The sequence below is a fragment of the Chanodichthys erythropterus genome, chromosome 21, assembly GCF_024489055.1.
Source record: "Chanodichthys erythropterus isolate Z2021 chromosome 21, ASM2448905v1, whole genome shotgun sequence".
NCBI classification, from domain to species: Eukaryota; Metazoa; Chordata; class Actinopteri; order Cypriniformes; family Xenocyprididae; genus Chanodichthys; species Chanodichthys erythropterus.
In genome coordinates, this window is record NC_090241.1 from 23,161,642 (window position 1) to 23,180,874 (window position 19,233).

General features: G+C 36.4%; 1 protein-coding gene across 2 annotated transcripts in view; it reads right to left on the bottom strand.

The window, feature by feature from the left end:
- Positions 1-9,470, bottom strand: part of nos1apa (nitric oxide synthase 1 (neuronal) adaptor protein a) — a 129,535-nt gene extending 120,065 nt beyond the window's left edge. For both annotated transcript variants that reach the window (XM_067373645.1, XM_067373646.1), the window contains exons 1-2: positions 9,001-9,470; positions 8,688-8,759 (exon numbers count right to left, since the gene is read on the bottom strand). In XM_067373645.1, the coding sequence (XP_067229746.1) occupies positions 8,688-8,759; positions 9,001-9,105 (177 nt within the window). In that variant the 5' untranslated portion in view covers positions 9,106-9,470. The remainder of the gene's footprint in view (positions 1-8,687; positions 8,760-9,000) is intronic.
- Positions 9,471-19,233: the final 9,763 nt, after the last annotated feature.

Below are 19,233 nucleotides of genomic sequence, written 5' to 3' on the forward strand. Positions count from 1 at the left end.
AGTCTCCAGAAGTGCAAGGTGTCAGGATCTCAGAGACTTAGGTTAGGTGAAGAACCCTGAAAAATGACCCCCACTTAATAAGAATCACAAGCTGAAGTGTTGTAAAATACACAAAGACTTTTTTTTATGGTTTTATAGACAGACAGATTGAGAGTGACTCTTGAAGGACCAGCACCACATCCTCTTGTACCACTCTTTGAAGAATTCATCTTCCAGAATCTGGCAGTTAGTTTTGGAAGATCATTTCTAGATCCTATCCTGAAATGTCCGTCTTGCAGATATGGAATAAAAATGATCTTCTAATGATATTTCAGGACTCTTTACCTAACCTAAGTCTCTGAGATCCTGACACCTTGCACTTATGGAGACTCGAGGTAGGTTGCAATTCTGGAAAATGGTGGCGCTGGAGACTAAAGGGTTCCTGATGGTTTCACACTTAATTCTTCACCTTAATTCTTAATTCTTTAGCAGTTAATATGTGTCTTTTCTTCTCCAGCTGTTTTTGCCTGAGCCTGCTGACCCAATGAGCATTCCACTGTCCAATGGTCATGCCTTAACTTTGCAATTTCTAGTATTGCATTAGTATTTCATCCTTCTCATGGGCATTTAATATTTTTAGAGTTAAATCTCTTTTTTGGCTGATTTTGCCTGTAAAAGAAAACCTGCCTAATAATTCTGCACACCTGAATATAAGGCATTTTTCATTTCAAGCCTTTATGAACAATTATATATCACTTATAAATTATTAAATACAAAATTAATAGTAGTTATTAAGATTTATGTGGTTTGGAATTGGTAAAATGTGCCTGGAAAAAAAAATATGATCAGAAAATCAACTTGCCTAATAGTTTTGCACAGAGTGTATATGTGCAGCATATTTAGGGCCCGAGCACCGATGGTGTGAGGACCCTATTGGAATTGCTCAGCCAATTATTCTTCTCCAAAATGAATCGCATTTTTGAGGGCCTAAACGTTCTCAAACTCACGCACACGCGTCAGAAGTGGAGAAAATTTACATCTGATATGGGTTTCAGAATTAGGTGTGGCAAAATGGCTCGATAGCGCCACCTACAAAATTTCAATTAAGCACCTTTCGTGCTACGTTTCACGTACAGTTAGGAAATTTAGTAGACAGATGTAACAGCCTAATACCTACAAAAAAAAAGCCCCTGTGTGCAAAGTTTGTAAACCCAACAAGAAGTGAGATATTTTGAATTTTCTCTACAAAATTTTGGCAGTTTTTGCCATTTCCACATGTTGTACTTTAACAAACTTCTCCTAGAGCTTTAATCAGATCAACATCATATTTGGTCAGTCTAATCTAAAGGGCTTTGAGACGTTAAATTAAGAGGATCTAGAGTTTTCGCTGAAGGGCGTGTCCGTGGCGGCCTGGCAAAGTTCGATGTTTCGCCATGAAACAGGAAGTTGTTGTAACTCGGGCATACAATGTTTGATCTGCCCCAAACTTCACATGTTTTATAAGAGTCCAAGCCTGAAGACATCTCTATGGCAATAATCAGTTACAGTCATAGCGCCACCTGGGGGCAACAGGAAATGACATGTTTTACACTGTGATTAACTTCTCTTAGAGATTTAATCAGATCAATGTCATATGTTGTCAGTCTAATCTTAAGACCTTAGCGATGATAAATATCAAAGATCTTGAGTTTTCATTGAAGGGCGTGTCTGTGGCGAACTGACAAAGTCTGATGTTTCGCCATGAAAGAGGAAGCTGTTGTAACTCAGGCATACTATGTCTGATCTGCCCCAAACTTCACATGACTGATAAAAGTCCTGGCCTAAAGACATCTATATGACAATGTTCAGTTAGCTATAGCACCACCTGTTGGCAGCAGGAAGTGTGGCACTTTTACATGATTTTGCCATAATTCTCTTGTATTTACTCGCTTACATGCATGTTGCCCACTGTTCGCGGTTTTCCTGAGGCCAACGGTTGGCGGTGAGCCCGGGTGCGAGGGCCCTTTCATCGCTGCTTGCAGCTTTAATTTTTATATTATTATTTAACCGTGCAGCAAATGTTTTAAAATATCCCTTCAATGTGATTAAATTAATATAAAATATATTATAGGCCAGTGGTTCTCAACCAAGAGGGGCCAACTAGGAGGAGCATCAGCGAACTCTCAGGGAGGCTGCAGGATGGCTCATGTATGTAAATTAATAAATTATTAATATATTTAAATGATCTAACTAAATATAAATAATAAAAAAAAATAAAAAATAATAATAATAATAATAATAACAGCATGCATCCTAGGTCAAAAAACACTTTAATATTCTCATAACAATCATTGCACATCACCTAATTTCTGTTTGAAATCTCTCGCTAAACCCCTCCTTTCCGACAGCCTACTCTGCTCTGATTGGTCCGATGGCCCAGTCTGTTGTGACTGGTCTACTGTGTCGGAAATGAAATGGCCATTACCATATCTAAATTTAATCTCCGGAAGCTTCCTCAGTGCTTGATACGCAGTGATACGAACAGGAACGATGGCGTCGATTTTTCCAATTCCAGCATGAGTCCTCATCCTTTTGAAGTGCATGCAAAGTGGATTTACAGCGCTAAAAACAGCATCTTCTCAACAAGTCGACAACACAAACCACACTCTTCCAGGCCTCAGCTACAACTACAGTGTTTGAAGGCAAACAGCTTTATTACACACTGTATAAAATTTAATATTCTAAAAAGCATAATAGGGTCACTTTAAAATGAATCATACCGCCCCCACCACCGCCAAAAACTTGAAAATTCTTGAAATTTCAGAAATCACAAAACAAATCATGGTTAATTAATTAAATATCTCAACACTCTCCGTTTCTGTTAAGAAAAAAAAGAAAAGAAAGAAGCAGCTTTGTCAATTGCAGGAATGAGAAATATCTTAGTCTTTATAATGAGGGGCTTTGAATATTGTGTAGTAAAACAGAAGGCCAAACAGAGTCAAAAAAGGTTGAATAGGCCATAAAAATGTTAATTTGACACTGAAATCTCACAATTATGGTAATATAACTGCTGATATTTTTTCTATCAATCAATCTTAAAATGGCAGCTCTAACATCCTGATGAGGCAACCCATGTCAGAAACCAAAGAATGCTCAAGCTATAAAGATTCAAATAAACACAACAAGACAGTAAATCACCCCAATGTATGAACTAGGTTAAACACAACACTAGAAAGAGAGCTTTAAAGAGAAAGGGAGAGAGAAGAAAGATGTGTCACAGCACTAAATCACAGTCTAAAGACATTCACAGAGACCGAACCACTCCAGAAGAAGAGGTTTTATTGTGTGGGGCATATTTTATGTTGAACGACTTTCATGGAAAATGTAAAACCTGAGTTTGGATAAACTAATTTTACTATTAAATAAAAAAGCCACAGATCAATAGATGTGGTGTTTATTGATGGATTACAGTGGATGCTGCGTTGGGGCCATTAAACTTGAATAAACCAGATCAAGTGGAGGTGTTTTCTTGAATCTATTTAATTTATCAAGTGATTTCTTAGCATCAAGGACATTATTAATCATGCTCGCCTTGGCTTTAAAAAAAATTCAATATGCAACAGAACCTGGTTGCTGGATTTATCTCGGAGATGCTTAATGACTTTTTTACCCTCAGAGAAAGAAAAAAAAAAAAAAAAAGAGAGAGAGAGAAAATCACAAGGAATGAGTTATACCTCTGAGCCACTGGAAACGTTAATTAAAAAGGAGGATCAAATTAGGCCAGAATATTCATTTGTAACAATGAAAGGTCTCAAAAGGAGGTGCATTTAAACATACACACACACACACGTTTTTAAGATGATGCTCTGTGCTTGATGGGGGTGAAAACTACCCTCATATCAGATCGCAAGGCAAAGACACTCCAAGGAGAAAGGAGGAGAGTTATGAGTCAATTTACTGTTCTCCGTTACTATGGTTAAGAAGGGGACAAGCTCGAGTATCCTATGGCTTTGTTGTTCTGACGCTAGTCAATGTTACACAGAGGATGTTCAGTTCTTGAGGGAAAAGAGAGCTTTTTTAAATCTAAAGAGGCTCTTTGGAGACAAAATGAGGCACGTCATTATAATGGATCCTGGCCAAAAGTCTTTCTTATGGCTGGATTTTTTATGACACAGTCAAATGCCATCCAGTTTAAGTCAGATGAACAAAAATTAATATCAGTGAAGATATCCATTTTTACCCATTTGATTGACAGCAAGGAAAATAGACAAATACTGGCCTGTTGTAACAAAAAAGCCTTTTGTAAAGTCAGCATAAATGAAAATTCACTAGTGATGCACCGATCATGGCCAAATCTTTTTTTTTTTTCTTTTTTTTTTTTACAAGCAAATGGGACAATTTCTTTTTACTTTAAGCAGATGTATTTGTTATTTATTTTGCTCTATTACAAACCAAACTGGTCTTAAACAAAAAGTATCTGTAGCCATTTTACTCATGAGTCACGATCCAAACAAAGATGCTACACATGTAACGAGCAGTTGTTTTTGATTCAAATTAGATTATATAATTTCAAGATTTCAAGTAAAAACAGAATGGTCTGACTTTAGCTTTGTGAAATTATGCTACATACAAAACAAAAACAGCAGACGGACTGAATGAAAATGCAAATTCACCGCTCTAAACAAAGCTCTGCACTTTATTAGGCATTATATTATCTTATATTAGGCATTTTCTGAAGACAGTTCTCTTCAATACTTATCCCCAATTCAATATTTATATTTTTATTCCAATATTTCAGGCATCACGAAGAGTGAGCTTGCTGTGCCTACAGAGTTTTCTCTCCTATCTTTGTGCCTGTCTTGAGTGTGTCCCGTTTACAGAGTTTGCAATATTTCCACACAAATGATATTTTGGGAAATGATTACAATGCAGTTTGTGTGCATAGCCGGAAAGAGTTCGGCCAAAATAAAACAAAAAACTGTCTGGTTGCCGATCAAGTATTTGGAGTAAAAACTGTCCGGTTCTGACTGATGCAGCTCTAAAATTCATGCATATTATAGATATTATTGTGAACAATTAGTCTGTGAATACAATATTTATTTAAAATACCATAACCAGACCTTCCAGTGAAAACGACAGACTTCTTTCTGGTGACGTATAAGGGACTTCAAGTGTGTTCACTTTTTGAGCCCACATCTAAAAATCTAATTGATGCATAGAACCAAGTCCCCGGCCTAATTTTTTCGATAATCTGTTACACTCAGATGTATGTCACAATACAGAACAAAAGATCTGTCTCTACTTCTGTTTCATCGTGACTTTAAATAACTTTGTATAACAAAGTTATACATTAACCAGCGGAAACAGTTAAACTAAAGTTTTCCATCCAAATGGGTTTGATGAAGGGGAACAGAAAGGGAGAATTAATGAGGGTCATTAGAACACTCTTCATGACCTTTCTGCTTTCATCCAACATAGCTAAAGGAGAACAGAAAAACATCTATTCAGTGATAACTTCAGAGTTGCCTTGTCCTAAATGTTGCCCCTAGCCCTCTTCTTAACCCCTGTAGAATTCTAAACCATCCATTGAGGGAAAAGGGGAGCTATGGTCTTCACATTCAAATGCAGGGAATGTTTTTAAAAGCATGCTGCCATATGAACATAAGGCAATTCATTTTTCAGACAGGGCTCAGCTGGGACCAGTTACAACAGCAGTGAATCACAAGATAAGATCACCTAATTTTAGCTTGACTCAATTGAGAAAATTCCTAAAAATGATATTCAATACCTATAAATTAGTTGTCAACTTTTCCACTTCCACAGTGTTAGAGGAGAGACCTCGATATGAAACCATTCGTGACATCACTTAATCAGTCAGTTAATTAAGGTGCCGTTTTAAAGTGCAGGTCATCAATTTTTCCAAAGAGTGAGGTTTGACCATCTTAAAGCTAACAATATATAATGCAATAAATTTGAGACACAGCAATAAGAGCAAAGTGTGCTGGGCTATGCAAACGAGTCTAAAAGCTTTTACAAGAGGACTGCAAGACCATAAATTTTCCACTTTCCAAATCTGACAGCAACATCTACTCAATGCTAATCATCTCCACAAAGATAATGTCACGATCATGTTCTTTCTTACTACGTGTCTGCTAGGTATTCCGTAAAACAGTGAAGTGAGTAAACATTCAGGTAGGCCTATAAATTTGTCCTTAAATGAAGACATTTGTCACATATTGGCATCAAACAAACTACTACTACCGGAATCTCCATCATTGATACTAAAAAGGCCTAAAAAGTCAAGAAGGCTTTGGGCTCAAGAGGATTTGATGCCATTTATTGTGATGCTGAATAAAAACAGGCTAATTGGGAAAGATCATGAGGAAATAATATAAGTGTAAACAAATGTCTTGCAAGATTAGCTGTTATAGGGGATCTAGACATTTGTTTACACTTATATATCTATTATTAGATGATTAAAATAACCATTCTTTGCACAAAAAAAAAAAAAAAAAAAAGCATGAAAATAAGCTATAAACATTTCAGACTCCAGCTCATTATACAGAGTAAATTGGAACTGGGTGTGGTGATGAAAATGGCCAATGATTATAGGCTTCAAGCTTTTAATTCCCGAAAGGACTCTAAATTACCTCTTCCTGCACAAAAAGAGCATCTGGGGTTTCTTTTGTTTGTTTCTTTCTTTTTAAACATAATTATTGCCCAAAATGTCGGAGGCACCTGATCTCACCTCAATATTTCCACTCCCACATTATCTGATTTAGTTAAACCAATATATTCACAGGATCTCTTCAACCCAAGTTCCTTTATCAGGGTGATGGCAATTAAGATCAAAGGCAGATTAAACGGAAGTGATTTCCGACAGTCATTGAAATGTTCCCCTTTCAATTATAGACACCACATCATACGATCCCACAAAGTGAAATACCAGAGAACAGAAAGTACTATACTGAAACTATTTAACTATTTATGCACACTACTCTCTATACATGAAGCATTCACCTTGTTGAAATGACCAATCTAAAGTTGCAAACTGCAATAAAGCATGCTGTAGATGTTGCATGACTCCTTGGACTAACGGAAATGTTCTATGTTGGAATATATTATCATATGCAATGATGTGTACTTTGTTAAAGAAGTACACAATAGTAACAAACAGTGAGCAATAAACAATAGGCAGTAACAATACAGAGAAACTGCTTGCCAAATAAATTACTGTGAATGGGACTTGAAATCAAACAAGTAGGATGTCTTTTGTCAACATTATTGCATAAATTTTCCCTCAAAATGCAATCTGCTCAGCAAAATATTTATGTTCTGAGAAGTAATTATCACTCCAATATTCTGCAGTGCAACAACAAAATGCTCAAATAATGCTGTCAATGTTTGAACTTAAAACTACTTAACCACTACAGGATGATTGGTTTTGTGTAACTTTTGTGTTTAAGTGTTAACACGCAATATTTCCCTGTTGTAAATGCATTGCCCCTTAGCCAGCAGACCTTTGCAGGGGGTCCAGCACACTGAAAAGGTTAATAGGATCATTTGCACCTGGTGTCTGCAACCATGCTGGAAACCAGGATGTTTCAAAAACAAAGAAAAAAAAAAAGCCTTTCAATTGTTCAAACCACCTCTTATCACACTTCCCTTAAATAATTATCACCGCAATAGCGAAATCTGGGCCACAGAATGCAAAGTGTACCAGGAAAAGGAAGTATGTTCAGGTAAAACCTCCCTGACCGTAATACAGTAGTGAATGTTTGAGTACCTGCCATTAATATAGCTAAATGACAACAACAGGCTGGCTTGAAAATCTTGCAAAACCAGTCAGGGGTAGGGAATTAAAAGTTATTATTTCCATACTATTTACCTCTATTTTTGTAAGTGACAAAGCATATAACATTTTTTTAATATGAATTTTATTACTTAAGAGCACACTACTGTCATAAATAAGTTAATAAATAAATAAAGTAAAACAGTTTTGGGGTTTCAAATGTGATGAGCTAGAAACAATTTATATAAACTCTTCATCATATATTCTTAAAAGTTGATGGTATTTCGATACAAATTGTGCCTAGTGAATTGAACTTTTACAGATATCCCCTACTGAATGTAGGAAGCAGTGAACACAACATAGGGACTCAGATTCAGAATGTAGCTTGTGGACCCCATTTTAAAATGAACAAAATCAAACTACCAAGAGTTCAAAACTATTACATCAAAAAAATAAATCAAAACATGCAGGATTTCTGTATCAAGTGGGGGTCTAGCCACATAGGAAGCCAGTGCATTCTCATCGTCTGTGATTGGTGGGCGCCAAAACTGGCCCTTTAAGTGCTTTACTCAGAAGACCCCCACTTCAAAGAGCCCTTCTCTGTTTACACACATGAAAATCCACAAACACTGTGGTAGCCAAAGGCGACGTAACTTATGGTGTATGTTTATCAAAGCAACTTTGACAGGGCTATCAATATCCCATCCATTCATTTTGTAAGCAATTTGCTCATTGATTTGTCCTGCTTTTGTATTTTTGATTGTTGCTCGAGGCATGAAGACCACCCGTGCGGAATAGAGGCTGAGTCACGTCGTAAAGCTTTATTGGAATACCAATAAGGCAGTTCTATACATCTAAATACTGACATTGGTAAACTCTGTAAGTCAACTCTACTTTTAGGAAGCAGTAAAAGTAAACTAGCACCATAAAAACTCACCCTTATCCGCCTCATGGCCGCAACAATCTCCACACGGCTATTGGGTCGAGCCACATCCAGACTACCGATATACTGGAAATCAAAGCCAACGAGATTAGATTTATTAGATCTCCTGTCGACAAGTTGGGCTTAGTAAAACTAGATGTGGTATCAGAATTCACGCGCTCAATTAAATTGACAAAACGGAATGTAAACAAGTGGCAACAACAAAGGCAAAACAACTTTACATGTATCCTGGGACTGGAAACAGGATTGCAACAGGATGTAAATAATATATGCTGCAAAAATCATCTTCATGTCAAAAGAAACTTACCTTTGCTTCGAAATTAATCCCATGTTGGAATGCTTCCTCGTTATGTAAAGGAATCCGCAAATCGTGTCCATCATCGACTAAATTGTATTTTGTTTTGGCAGGCATGGTGACGGTTTTACGTCCTTCTCCAGAGTTGAAAAAACAAACAGCTCGAGGGAGTCGGGAGTCAGAACTCAGTCTAACTCTTGCGATCCATGCCTTTTTTTAGCCAGAGGTCACTCTTATTTCTCATACGTGCTCGCTTTTGACAGAGCAACTTTTGTAGAAATCACTATCTTCAATCCGACGTCGCCGAAGTGGCTTCCCAAGGTGTACGTTTGACCAAATATGAATGATCTTCTCACTTGTTCCCATTCAAGCTGGTAGCCCTAAGCTTTAGTGGGTGTAGTAGTGCCAAAATCCTGCTTCCTGGGCTTTCCGTTTCCAACAACCTCACGCCAGCGCCATAGCCGAGCCCACACATCCTTTTCGAAAGGATTGTTGCGAGGGCAGAGCGCCATTGGTTGAAAGGGGGAATTCCACCTGCTTTCATTGGAACACGGCTTCAGGTTTGGAGGAGGAGAAAAACACCTCGCTTCGCGTTCAACACTCAACAATGGTGTTCAAAGGAGAGCGGAGGCTGGCATCTAGTGGCAGAGTTCGGTACACTGTGGTAGTTGAGACGAGAGTTGGCAATGTTGTTTCCCCAAGAGAATTTGGAAAGATACATTAAAGGATTAACGTTAGTTCACTTTCAAATTAAATTTTTTCTGATAATTTACTCACCCCCATGTCATCCAAGATGTTCATGTTCTTCTTTCTTCAGTCGAAAAGAAATTAAGAAATTAAATCAATGGCCTCCAAAGAGTTGAAGGTCAAAATTACAGTTTACAGCGATCCCAGGCGAGAAATAAGGAAATCTTATCTAACGTTAGAGAAACCATCGCTCATTTTCAAAAAAAAAAAAAAAAAAAAAAAAAAAATATTTTATACTACGTTTTAACCATAAATGCTCATCTTGAACTAGCTCTCTTCTTCTCTATTAGAATTCCAGAAGTGTAGTGAACACTGCTAAGTGTATTACTGCCCTCCACAGGTCAAAGTTTGAACTAAATTGCCATATACAATATGCTTGTGCAAGTATATAACAATTAGTTCAAACTTTGACCTGAGGAGGGCAGTAATACACTTAGCAGTGTCTACACTGCTGGAATTTTAATATAGAAGAAGAAGAAGAAGAAGAAGAAGAAGAAGAGAGCTAGTTCAAGATGAGCATTAAAACTTATATATATATATATTTTTTTTTTTTTAAGAAAATGAGTGATGGTTTCTCTAGATAAGACCCTTATTCCTCGTCTGGGATCGTGTAGAACACTTTGAAGCTGCAATGAAACTGTAATTTTGACCTTCAACCGGTTTGGGCTTCATTGAAGTTCTTTTTGACTGAAGAAAGAAAGACATGAACATCTTGGATGACATGGGGGTGAGTAAATTATCAGAAAATTTTCATTTGAAAGTGAACTAATCCTTTAACTAAACAATATCACTTTGCCATTCTTTGTTTTGCTTAACTGCAGCTAAACCTGTTTTAAAGAGTTCAAACTTTATTATTTCTTCAACTTCCAGACTTCCATTTACATTTCCTCTTTTTGTTTTATGATGATCACATTAAAAAGTTTTTCCTTTTTAAAATTTATTTTTAAGTATACTTTTTGAATTAGGCTACTTTTATAAATCTCGTTTGTATGCCCAGGTACTATGAAAATCCATTATAAAATATACAGTGTTTAAAATTATGCTGATCTAAACAGTGAAATATATTTAAATATTTATTGTATGAAGATCAATTTTAAAAATTATACCAGTCCCACAAGAATTTTTTGTCATTTAACAACAAAAAATCAACAAATGAAAATCTCACACCAATAAAGTTTTCAGAAGTTAGTCGCCAACCTCAAAAAGTTTACCAACCCTTAAAACATTTAAACATTTAAAAACTCACTTTTTTATGTTAGTAGAACTTTACATTTTTTGTGACAAGTGGGGTGGGGCCGAGAGCCGTGGAAGCGGAGCCAAAGCCACTGGAAGGCAAGCCTGGCTGCAACCTGTTTCCAAAAAAGCGTAACTGCTAATGCTAACGCTCCGCCCCCAGCGGTGCGCAGGGAAGGAGACCAAAGGCTGTTTTTTGAATGGATATCAATGGATGAGAGGCTTCACAATGCTGATTAAACAGCTTTTGTGGTGAAATAGCTAATCATTGAATTAATCCACAGCCTGTTTGCCAATCTACAGCATGTTTTACACTAAACAATACTTTCATTGGGAAATATATGTAGATTTTAGCTTGATATAAATGTATTTTTTAAGAGAAGGCAGACTAGGGAATGTTGCGACTGATGTCACTGCCATTACACGATAGGCTGTGAGGTGCTGCATGTGATTAAGTTAGCTATTACGTTTTCTCCAATGGTAAGAGATACAGACCCTCTTATCTCCCTATTATGTACAATCTCTGGCGGAGCAAGGCTTGTGTGGTGCTCAGGTGTCTCTCATTAACAATCACGTCAAAGGCATCCCTTCGCTCTCACAGTTCTCAGCCTCACCCCACTCATCATAATGTTAACTATGTACAGTTCATTGACATTAACATCACATTTAGATCTTGGTTAAATTCTAGATAGCAAATAAAACATGCTATTACAACTATCAATGAGACTGTTGTTATATACTTGCATGTATATAATCAAAAAACACAATACATGTGGTCTTAAAAGTTTTGTAGCCCATCACCACAATGGTAACTGTACAAAACCAACGTAACAGAACGACCTGAAAATCCTAACATAACACAACATTAAACACTAACTTATGTCTCCCTATGTTAATCTTGTGCAAAAACACACAAAATAACACTTAAATTTCAGCATTTATTTTCCTTATACAGTCTGACGCAAAGCATGATGGTAATTAGAAATCTGCTGCAACTCAGTCATATGAAGTTCAGCTTACTACAATCAAATTTTGAGTTCATGCAACTTTTTACTATTAAGTACAATGAACTTTCATCATTATTTGAGTGAAACTAATACATTTCATTTAATTAATTTCACTGTTTTGTTGTTGTTGTTGTTGTTGTTTTACAGTATGCATGTTCCTCTTAACCAATCAAACTGATATGGTAATCATTACCAGCACCTGTGTTCTTGCAGTCTGACTATTCAGTGAGACTAATCAGGCCACATAAGCAAATCTTGCCTTGCCTCTTTTTTCTGTTTTTTTCCTTCTTCTGTCCATATAATTACATTTCCAGCTTCCCATCATCTCTACATTGACACATTTCACATAAACAACACTTTCACTTTTTCTCTCCTCACATCATGTCCATTTTTTTTTTTAAAGAAGTATGTTAGAAATAGATTAGAATACAACCTTGAATAGTTTGGAGCAGAATTGTAAATATTGTCTTTCTAAGAAAAAAGAACTGAACCTACTGACTTTAACAGTTTGATTTTGAGTTGTTCCGATGTCATTCGGCCATCAAAACAGTGTAGAGGAGTCTTGAATGTTTCTCATACAAAGTCACAGGTGGATTGGTAGCAGACGCTGCCCTTCAGATGGTAACAATGCATTATGTGCCCCAATGACTCTGTCACCTCTGAAGACTGAACAACTGCAAACAGATGGGCAGACATGGCAAAAGAAACTGTAAATAATGTTAATGTGCCAACTCGGGTCCAAAAGCCATCTATTTTATGAAGCACAATCCAGTAACCTTGAAGAGTCTGGAAAGGTTGCTGTTGAAAGTCTCCTTTTTGTTCTGAATGACCAACACTGCAGTTCTGCTTTCATCAGTCTTTATTTTTAATGGACTACTTTCACAGATTGTTTGTGGTAAAACACAATGCATAGTCTAGTTGCTAATTGGATTTAAATTTATGTGCTTATTTAAGCACAAAGGAGGCCAGAAAAGCTATTTCAATAGAATGAACACAATATTGAATGACATTTAACCAGCTGAGTACATTAGAACAACACATCAATATTGTTGTATTATCAGTAGGCTTATTCATTGATGCACTAACATGAAGTGGTCCCTTTGATGCTGGCCTTTTATTAATACGCTTTCATTATGTTCTTTAATAATAATAATTCTTTCATTATGATGGTTCTTATCTGGTAATTATCATGATATAGTTGCTCAACTCTAGTTCACGACTTGCTTTCCTGAAACCTCAGCCAATATAAGCATTGCAGTTCTAGTTTCCCATCTAGAAAGCTGAGAGGAGAAATCTCTAAGGAAAATTTTGTAGTGCTTCAGGTCAAATATTTCTTTTTTTATTTAGATAAGATACCTAACACTTTTTTACCAAGGATGTTTCCCACATTTATTATTATAGCTAAATGCATTTGCACAGGCTATTATGCACATGAACATAATCCACAGCATGCTTCTAATTCTATTTAGCATAAAAAAATGTAGCATTTCAACCCTCTCAAACACTAAATGTTGCAGTAGAGAAGGTTTCTTTCCTTTTTAAAAATGTTTTATTGCTTAAGGCAATGGGGAAAAAAGTTGGAAACCATGTTGGTGTTACAAAATGACCACTGGGGAGATGTGCAGGCAGAAACTGACTCATACATTTCCTATACAGCATTATCTTCAGTTCTGTTTATTTAATAAAAGACTGTAGGTTGTGAGGAGCGCAAGACTTATGCAAGAAGTAATGCAGGATAAATGAGTAGTACTACATCAACACTTCGGCTATTAACTAATATAGAAACAAGCTTAACCAATCAGTAAGTAATATCAAATTTAAATTTAAAAAAATATTGGGGGCGTACACCCTGACTGTTACGTAACAGTCGGTGTTATGTTGAGATTCGCCTGTTCTTCGGAGGTCTTTTAAACAAATGAGATTTATATAAGAAGGAGGAAACAATGGAGTTTGAGACTCACTGTATGTCATTTCCATGTACTGAGCTCTTGTTATTTAACTATGACAAGGTAAATTAAATTTTTCATTTAATGTAGTACTACACATTAGTCTTACATCATGCATAGTACTTAGTAATGATGGACCATTATTCTAAAGTGTTAGCAAGAGCAGGCCAAAATACCCGGATGAGCTTCTACTGTACTTCCAGCGACATTCTTAGGATGCGTTTACAAGATAATGATGTACTAAAAACAGAAAAGTTTTTCCTTTTCCTTTTCATTTTTCGTGTACAGACGACAACATTGTCAAAACGATCCCCGTTCACATAGATCTGCAAAAGCGATTAAAAAAGTATTATGCATGCCAGGCCAGTAGTTGGTGATACTATGTGCGTCACCGATTTTACAAATTAGCTTTTTTGTAGTTTACACAGAGACAATAACAGTAGGCGTATCGCAAAAACTTCCACTTTGAAACCAATTTTCAAAAGTTTGCGTTTTCAGGCCTCCAAAATGCCATTGTTGTATATGTAGCCCCTCCAATTCACACCTGCCCGCTCCAAGTGGGATGCAAACTTGGGCCCGTCCACATGAGAGGTAGATGCACTAACAAGGAGGCTAAAGGATCCAACCTCTAGTGTCAGTTGCTAGAGCATTTCTTGAGATCAGAGGAGTGAGGTTTACTTACACAGTGACTACTAGGTGGCCTCCATTAAACTCACCCCCTAAACCATACTCCCATCCGGGTCACGGCACCAATGTAGCCCCTCCAGTTCACACCTGCCCGCTCCAAGCGGGATGCGAACTCGGGCCCGTCCGCATGAGAGGTAGACGCACTAACAAGGAGGCTAAAGGATCCAACCTCTAGTGTCAGTTGCTAGAGCATCTCTTGAGATCAGAGGAGTGAGGTTTACTTGCACAGCGACTACTAGCTGGCCTCCATTACATATAGATGACGTTCAAAACGCATAAAAGGTTTTGGTAAGTCACATGACATGTTGAATGTAGCATGTCCGGATTACATTTATAGCCTACTACACACATTCATACTGTATAGAACATGCTTTTTAGCGCTCACAAAACAAGTATTCTATTCAAAGTACCTAATCTAGAGAGCATGTAATTTCGGTTATGATTTCAGACACTTTTTCATTTTGTTGTGATTCTGTGCCTCTCCAGAGGAGAAAGAAGGAGATTTTGTGTGAAATATTGATGTGTGATTTTGTGTGTTGAAGAAATGAGTATGATATGAGAGATGTTACGATGGCTGGGGAGGAAAAGATAAAGACTTTTTAAAATATAGTTTTGTTTCTTTTTAAGACAGATTAAAGGTAAAGTAGATGTTTTGTTTTATACATTTTTGCAATATTACTTGAAACTGTCTTTACTAACTGATAAAAGACTATTTATTAGGTGCACTGAAAGGAATAATATTAATATACATCATCTGTGCACGAGGTAAGGCCTTAAAAACATCAGCCAATCATCACGTAAACGATTGGCCCTCTGGCTTGTCAATCACTGCCATGACGTTCCTTGTGAGAGACAAGCGCGGCTGCGCGCTCCAGTAACTTTCCACACTCAACAGGCGCCGCATGCAATGTTTTTGTCAGGAGACAGGAGTAACAAATGCAGATTATGAGTTACCTGCGGTGAGTCCGACATAATGAATCCACTAACATGACACAGCGAATGCCGGTGGTAAACACTCGTGTTCCAATACCTGTGCACGAGTTTTGGAAGGCGTTCCCTCGAAATGAGCTGTGAAGGAGGGGGGTTGTTCTTACGCATGTGCTCATTTAAAAAACTCACTAACAGTCTTTGGTTTCTCAGTCGACGAAAAGATCCTCTTTAGCACCTTTAAAGAGTATTCTTTCTCTGCTCTTTTTGCTTTGCTCTGTTTGAGCTGCAGTCTGTGCTGGAGTCTCCTTCTTTTAAAGAGTTATGAAGGTGTTAAAAAATATAAAAGGGATTTCAAATAGTAATTGATGAAGACTTTGCTTGAGTCTGGACTTTTAGTACTACCTGAACTCGTTGAACCTGATTGTGACTGAAAATATATGCAATTATATGTAATGTATGATGGGACTACTGTACTGTATGTCATGCGCTACAACCGCAAAACAACTGGGCAAGTTACTGTGGCATTTTATTATATCAATGAAAATCAAATTCATGTCAGTGGGTGTTCAGAAGGTCAACAGTAAGATAAGATGCCTCTTGATGCCTGGGTGTTTAAATGCTTAATCTGAATTCATAATAAAGGCTCCCCAGAAATATGGGGCACAGGAGCTGCGGAAACAACACACACAGTTCCCAAACATAATGACTGTAAACACACTCTTGTACAAACAGCAAAGTAGCTGAGGACATATTTGTTTGTTTATGCCTGCTGGCTCCTCAGAAGGTTCTTTTTATAAGGATAAAGAAACATTTTAAGTAGGCCACTACTGGTTCTGAAAACAGTGCCTACTGCATTATAAATACGAAAAAGAATGATACTAGAATAATAATAATTAAAAAAATTATACTTAAATTAATTATAATGCAAGATCTTTAAAACAAAAGTAATTTCTAGCATTTCTAGCTTTACTTCAATACAATAATAAACCACAGAGGGGCAGTGCAGTGCAAGAAAGCAACTGGACAAACTTGGGCAAATTACAAAAATTTCTATTGTTTAAACAGTATATTGCAATTTTCAAACTTTTGTTATCACTATTGCCAGTATATGAAAACCAGATTTGAGCTGTTTAGTTGTTTATTACTTAGTGAAAACAGAGCAACTATTTGAATATTTGTTATGAGAGTTAATATTAATCTTAAAAACATTCATCTCTTTTATAAACTACTGTATTAGAACTATAATTTTAAATCTTATTGATTGTACAGTGGATTGCATATACAGACAACACTGACAACTCTGAACACGTGCACACATTTTTATTTATTTATCCATCTGCCAATTATGGGTGAAAAGAACAAAGAAATATTGTTGTCTGTTAGTGATACTTGTCAGGTGAAAAAATAAAAAATAAAATAAAAAATTGAGAAAGCTGTTGTTTGTTCCCCTTAACCTACATTGCAATAAAAATGTCAGATCGTAATCAATTATATCATTCACCAAGGTTATGTCAAAATATGTGATGCAACTTATCACTGAGTTTTGAGGTCACTGCTGGGCTATTAAACTTTCTGTACTCGTTATGCATGCTGAAGGCTTCTCTGTTAATTGGTAAAAGGTCAAGCTCAAGTCAAATGTGTTGAACAGGTTTTTATAATAAGGCTGTCAAACACCATAATAAAAATCATGAATCTATGGTTTGACATATCAAGGCTAATTTGCCAGGTAAACCATATTCAGGCATCAAATTTTGACATGTTGACCTAGATATAAAATCAGTCATCGCTTTTGGTCACTAGTATATAGCTTGGTTTCATTGGAGCAGAGAAGTATGCAAGGCATGACATGCTTTATCAATTTGGCCTTAATAAACCAGATGCTTTATTGTAGCCAAGGCCAAATGTCTAATTTAGATTTATTGGTGTGTTTGGGTTATGCAATCTAAACCTAGTTTCCACAGGGAAAGGCTGTATTTGCCTGTTTGGTCACAGAGTGTCACTGTTGTTCTGCTGTTAAATTTTATATATTTCTTGAAATAGCATTTTTGAAGGCTCAACCAAACCATAATAATCGCATAGATACTAGGCCTATAGGCTTTATGCTGAATGAACATGAACAGACAGAAAAACTAGCATCCACTTGTCTGAGAAAGTGTTAAAGGGTTAGTTCACCCAAAAATGAAAATAATGTAATTTATTACTCACCCTCATGCCGTTCCACACCCGTAAGACCTTCGTTCATCTTCAGAACACAAATTAAGATATTTTAGTTGAAATTCGATGGCTCAGTGAGGCCTGCATAGGGAGCAATGACATTTCCTCTCTCAAGATCCATTAATTTACTAAAAACATATTTAAATCAGTTATTGTGTACAGTGAGTACAGTGGTTCAATATTAATATTATAGCCTATTATATAATATTAAAGCAACGAGAATATTTTTGGTGCGCCAAAAAAAAAAACGACTTATATAGTGATGACCGTTTTAAAAACACTACTTCAGGAAGCTTCAAAGCATAAATGAATCAGTGTATCGAATCACGGTGAATCGAATCAACATTGATTCATAATGCTCTGAAGCTTCAAGCAGTGTTTTGAAATTGGCCATCACTATATAAGTCGTTATTTTGTTTTTTTGGTGCACCAAAAATATTCTTGTCGCTTTATAATATTAATATTGAACCACTGTACTCGCATGAACTGATTTAAATATGTTATTAGTACCTTTATGGATATTTGAGAGAGGAAATGTCATTGCTGGCTATGGAGGCCACACTGAGCCTTCGAATTTCAACAAAAATATCAATTTGCGTTCCGAAGATTACCGAAAGTCTTACGGTGTGGAACGGCATGAGGGTAAGTAATAAATGACTTTTATTTTTTCTTTCATTTTTGGTGACCTAACCCTTTAACAGCAGTATAAACTAGCTATGGATTGTTTTAAGGCAATCAGCAAACGTAGTTCTTTATATTGTTACCGTTTTATTTGATTTTAATATCCAAATGCTAGTAAGAAGAAGAAAAAGCTTCTATATGTCAATCTGCACATGCGATGGTAGCTCATCTTTGGTAGCTCCTTTGAAAGCATCTTGAGTAAAACAGCTCCATATTTAACGTAACGTATACAAAATAACTGAACAGGAAACGATGTAATCTGTTTTTACAGAATACAAGTGGGCGGAATATGTGGGGAAAAGGTAGCGGAACAAAGCTCTTAATAGCAATTAAGTGCTTCGTTGCAATTTGTGAACCAAATGGATTCACTGATGAATAAAATGGTTTTGAAACTCTGTAAACCTTAAAAAAAAAAAATAAATAAATAAGTGGATGAGAGTCAAATGGATAAAAACAAATCACATTATAGCTAATGATGACTAAATTTTTTTAGTGATGTAATGACAGTTTCTACAATATATCAACATTTCTTGGAATGGTGCCCTTATTGCTATAAATGAATGTGATGTTTTTAAACTGTCTATGTTTGTGGCTCTCCTCTATTTACATGAACACTAAAGGTGCAGAAACAAACTCTTGCTATTTGAGTCGTGACAAGGCTAGTAATGTGAACTTCTCACACTAATCTCATGTTTTTATGTAATCCATGACTCATCTTTACCATAAAATATTGATTACTTACAATACCCAGGCCGATGACCTGAGGCTACAAATGTCTTTTTGACATGTACAGGATGATA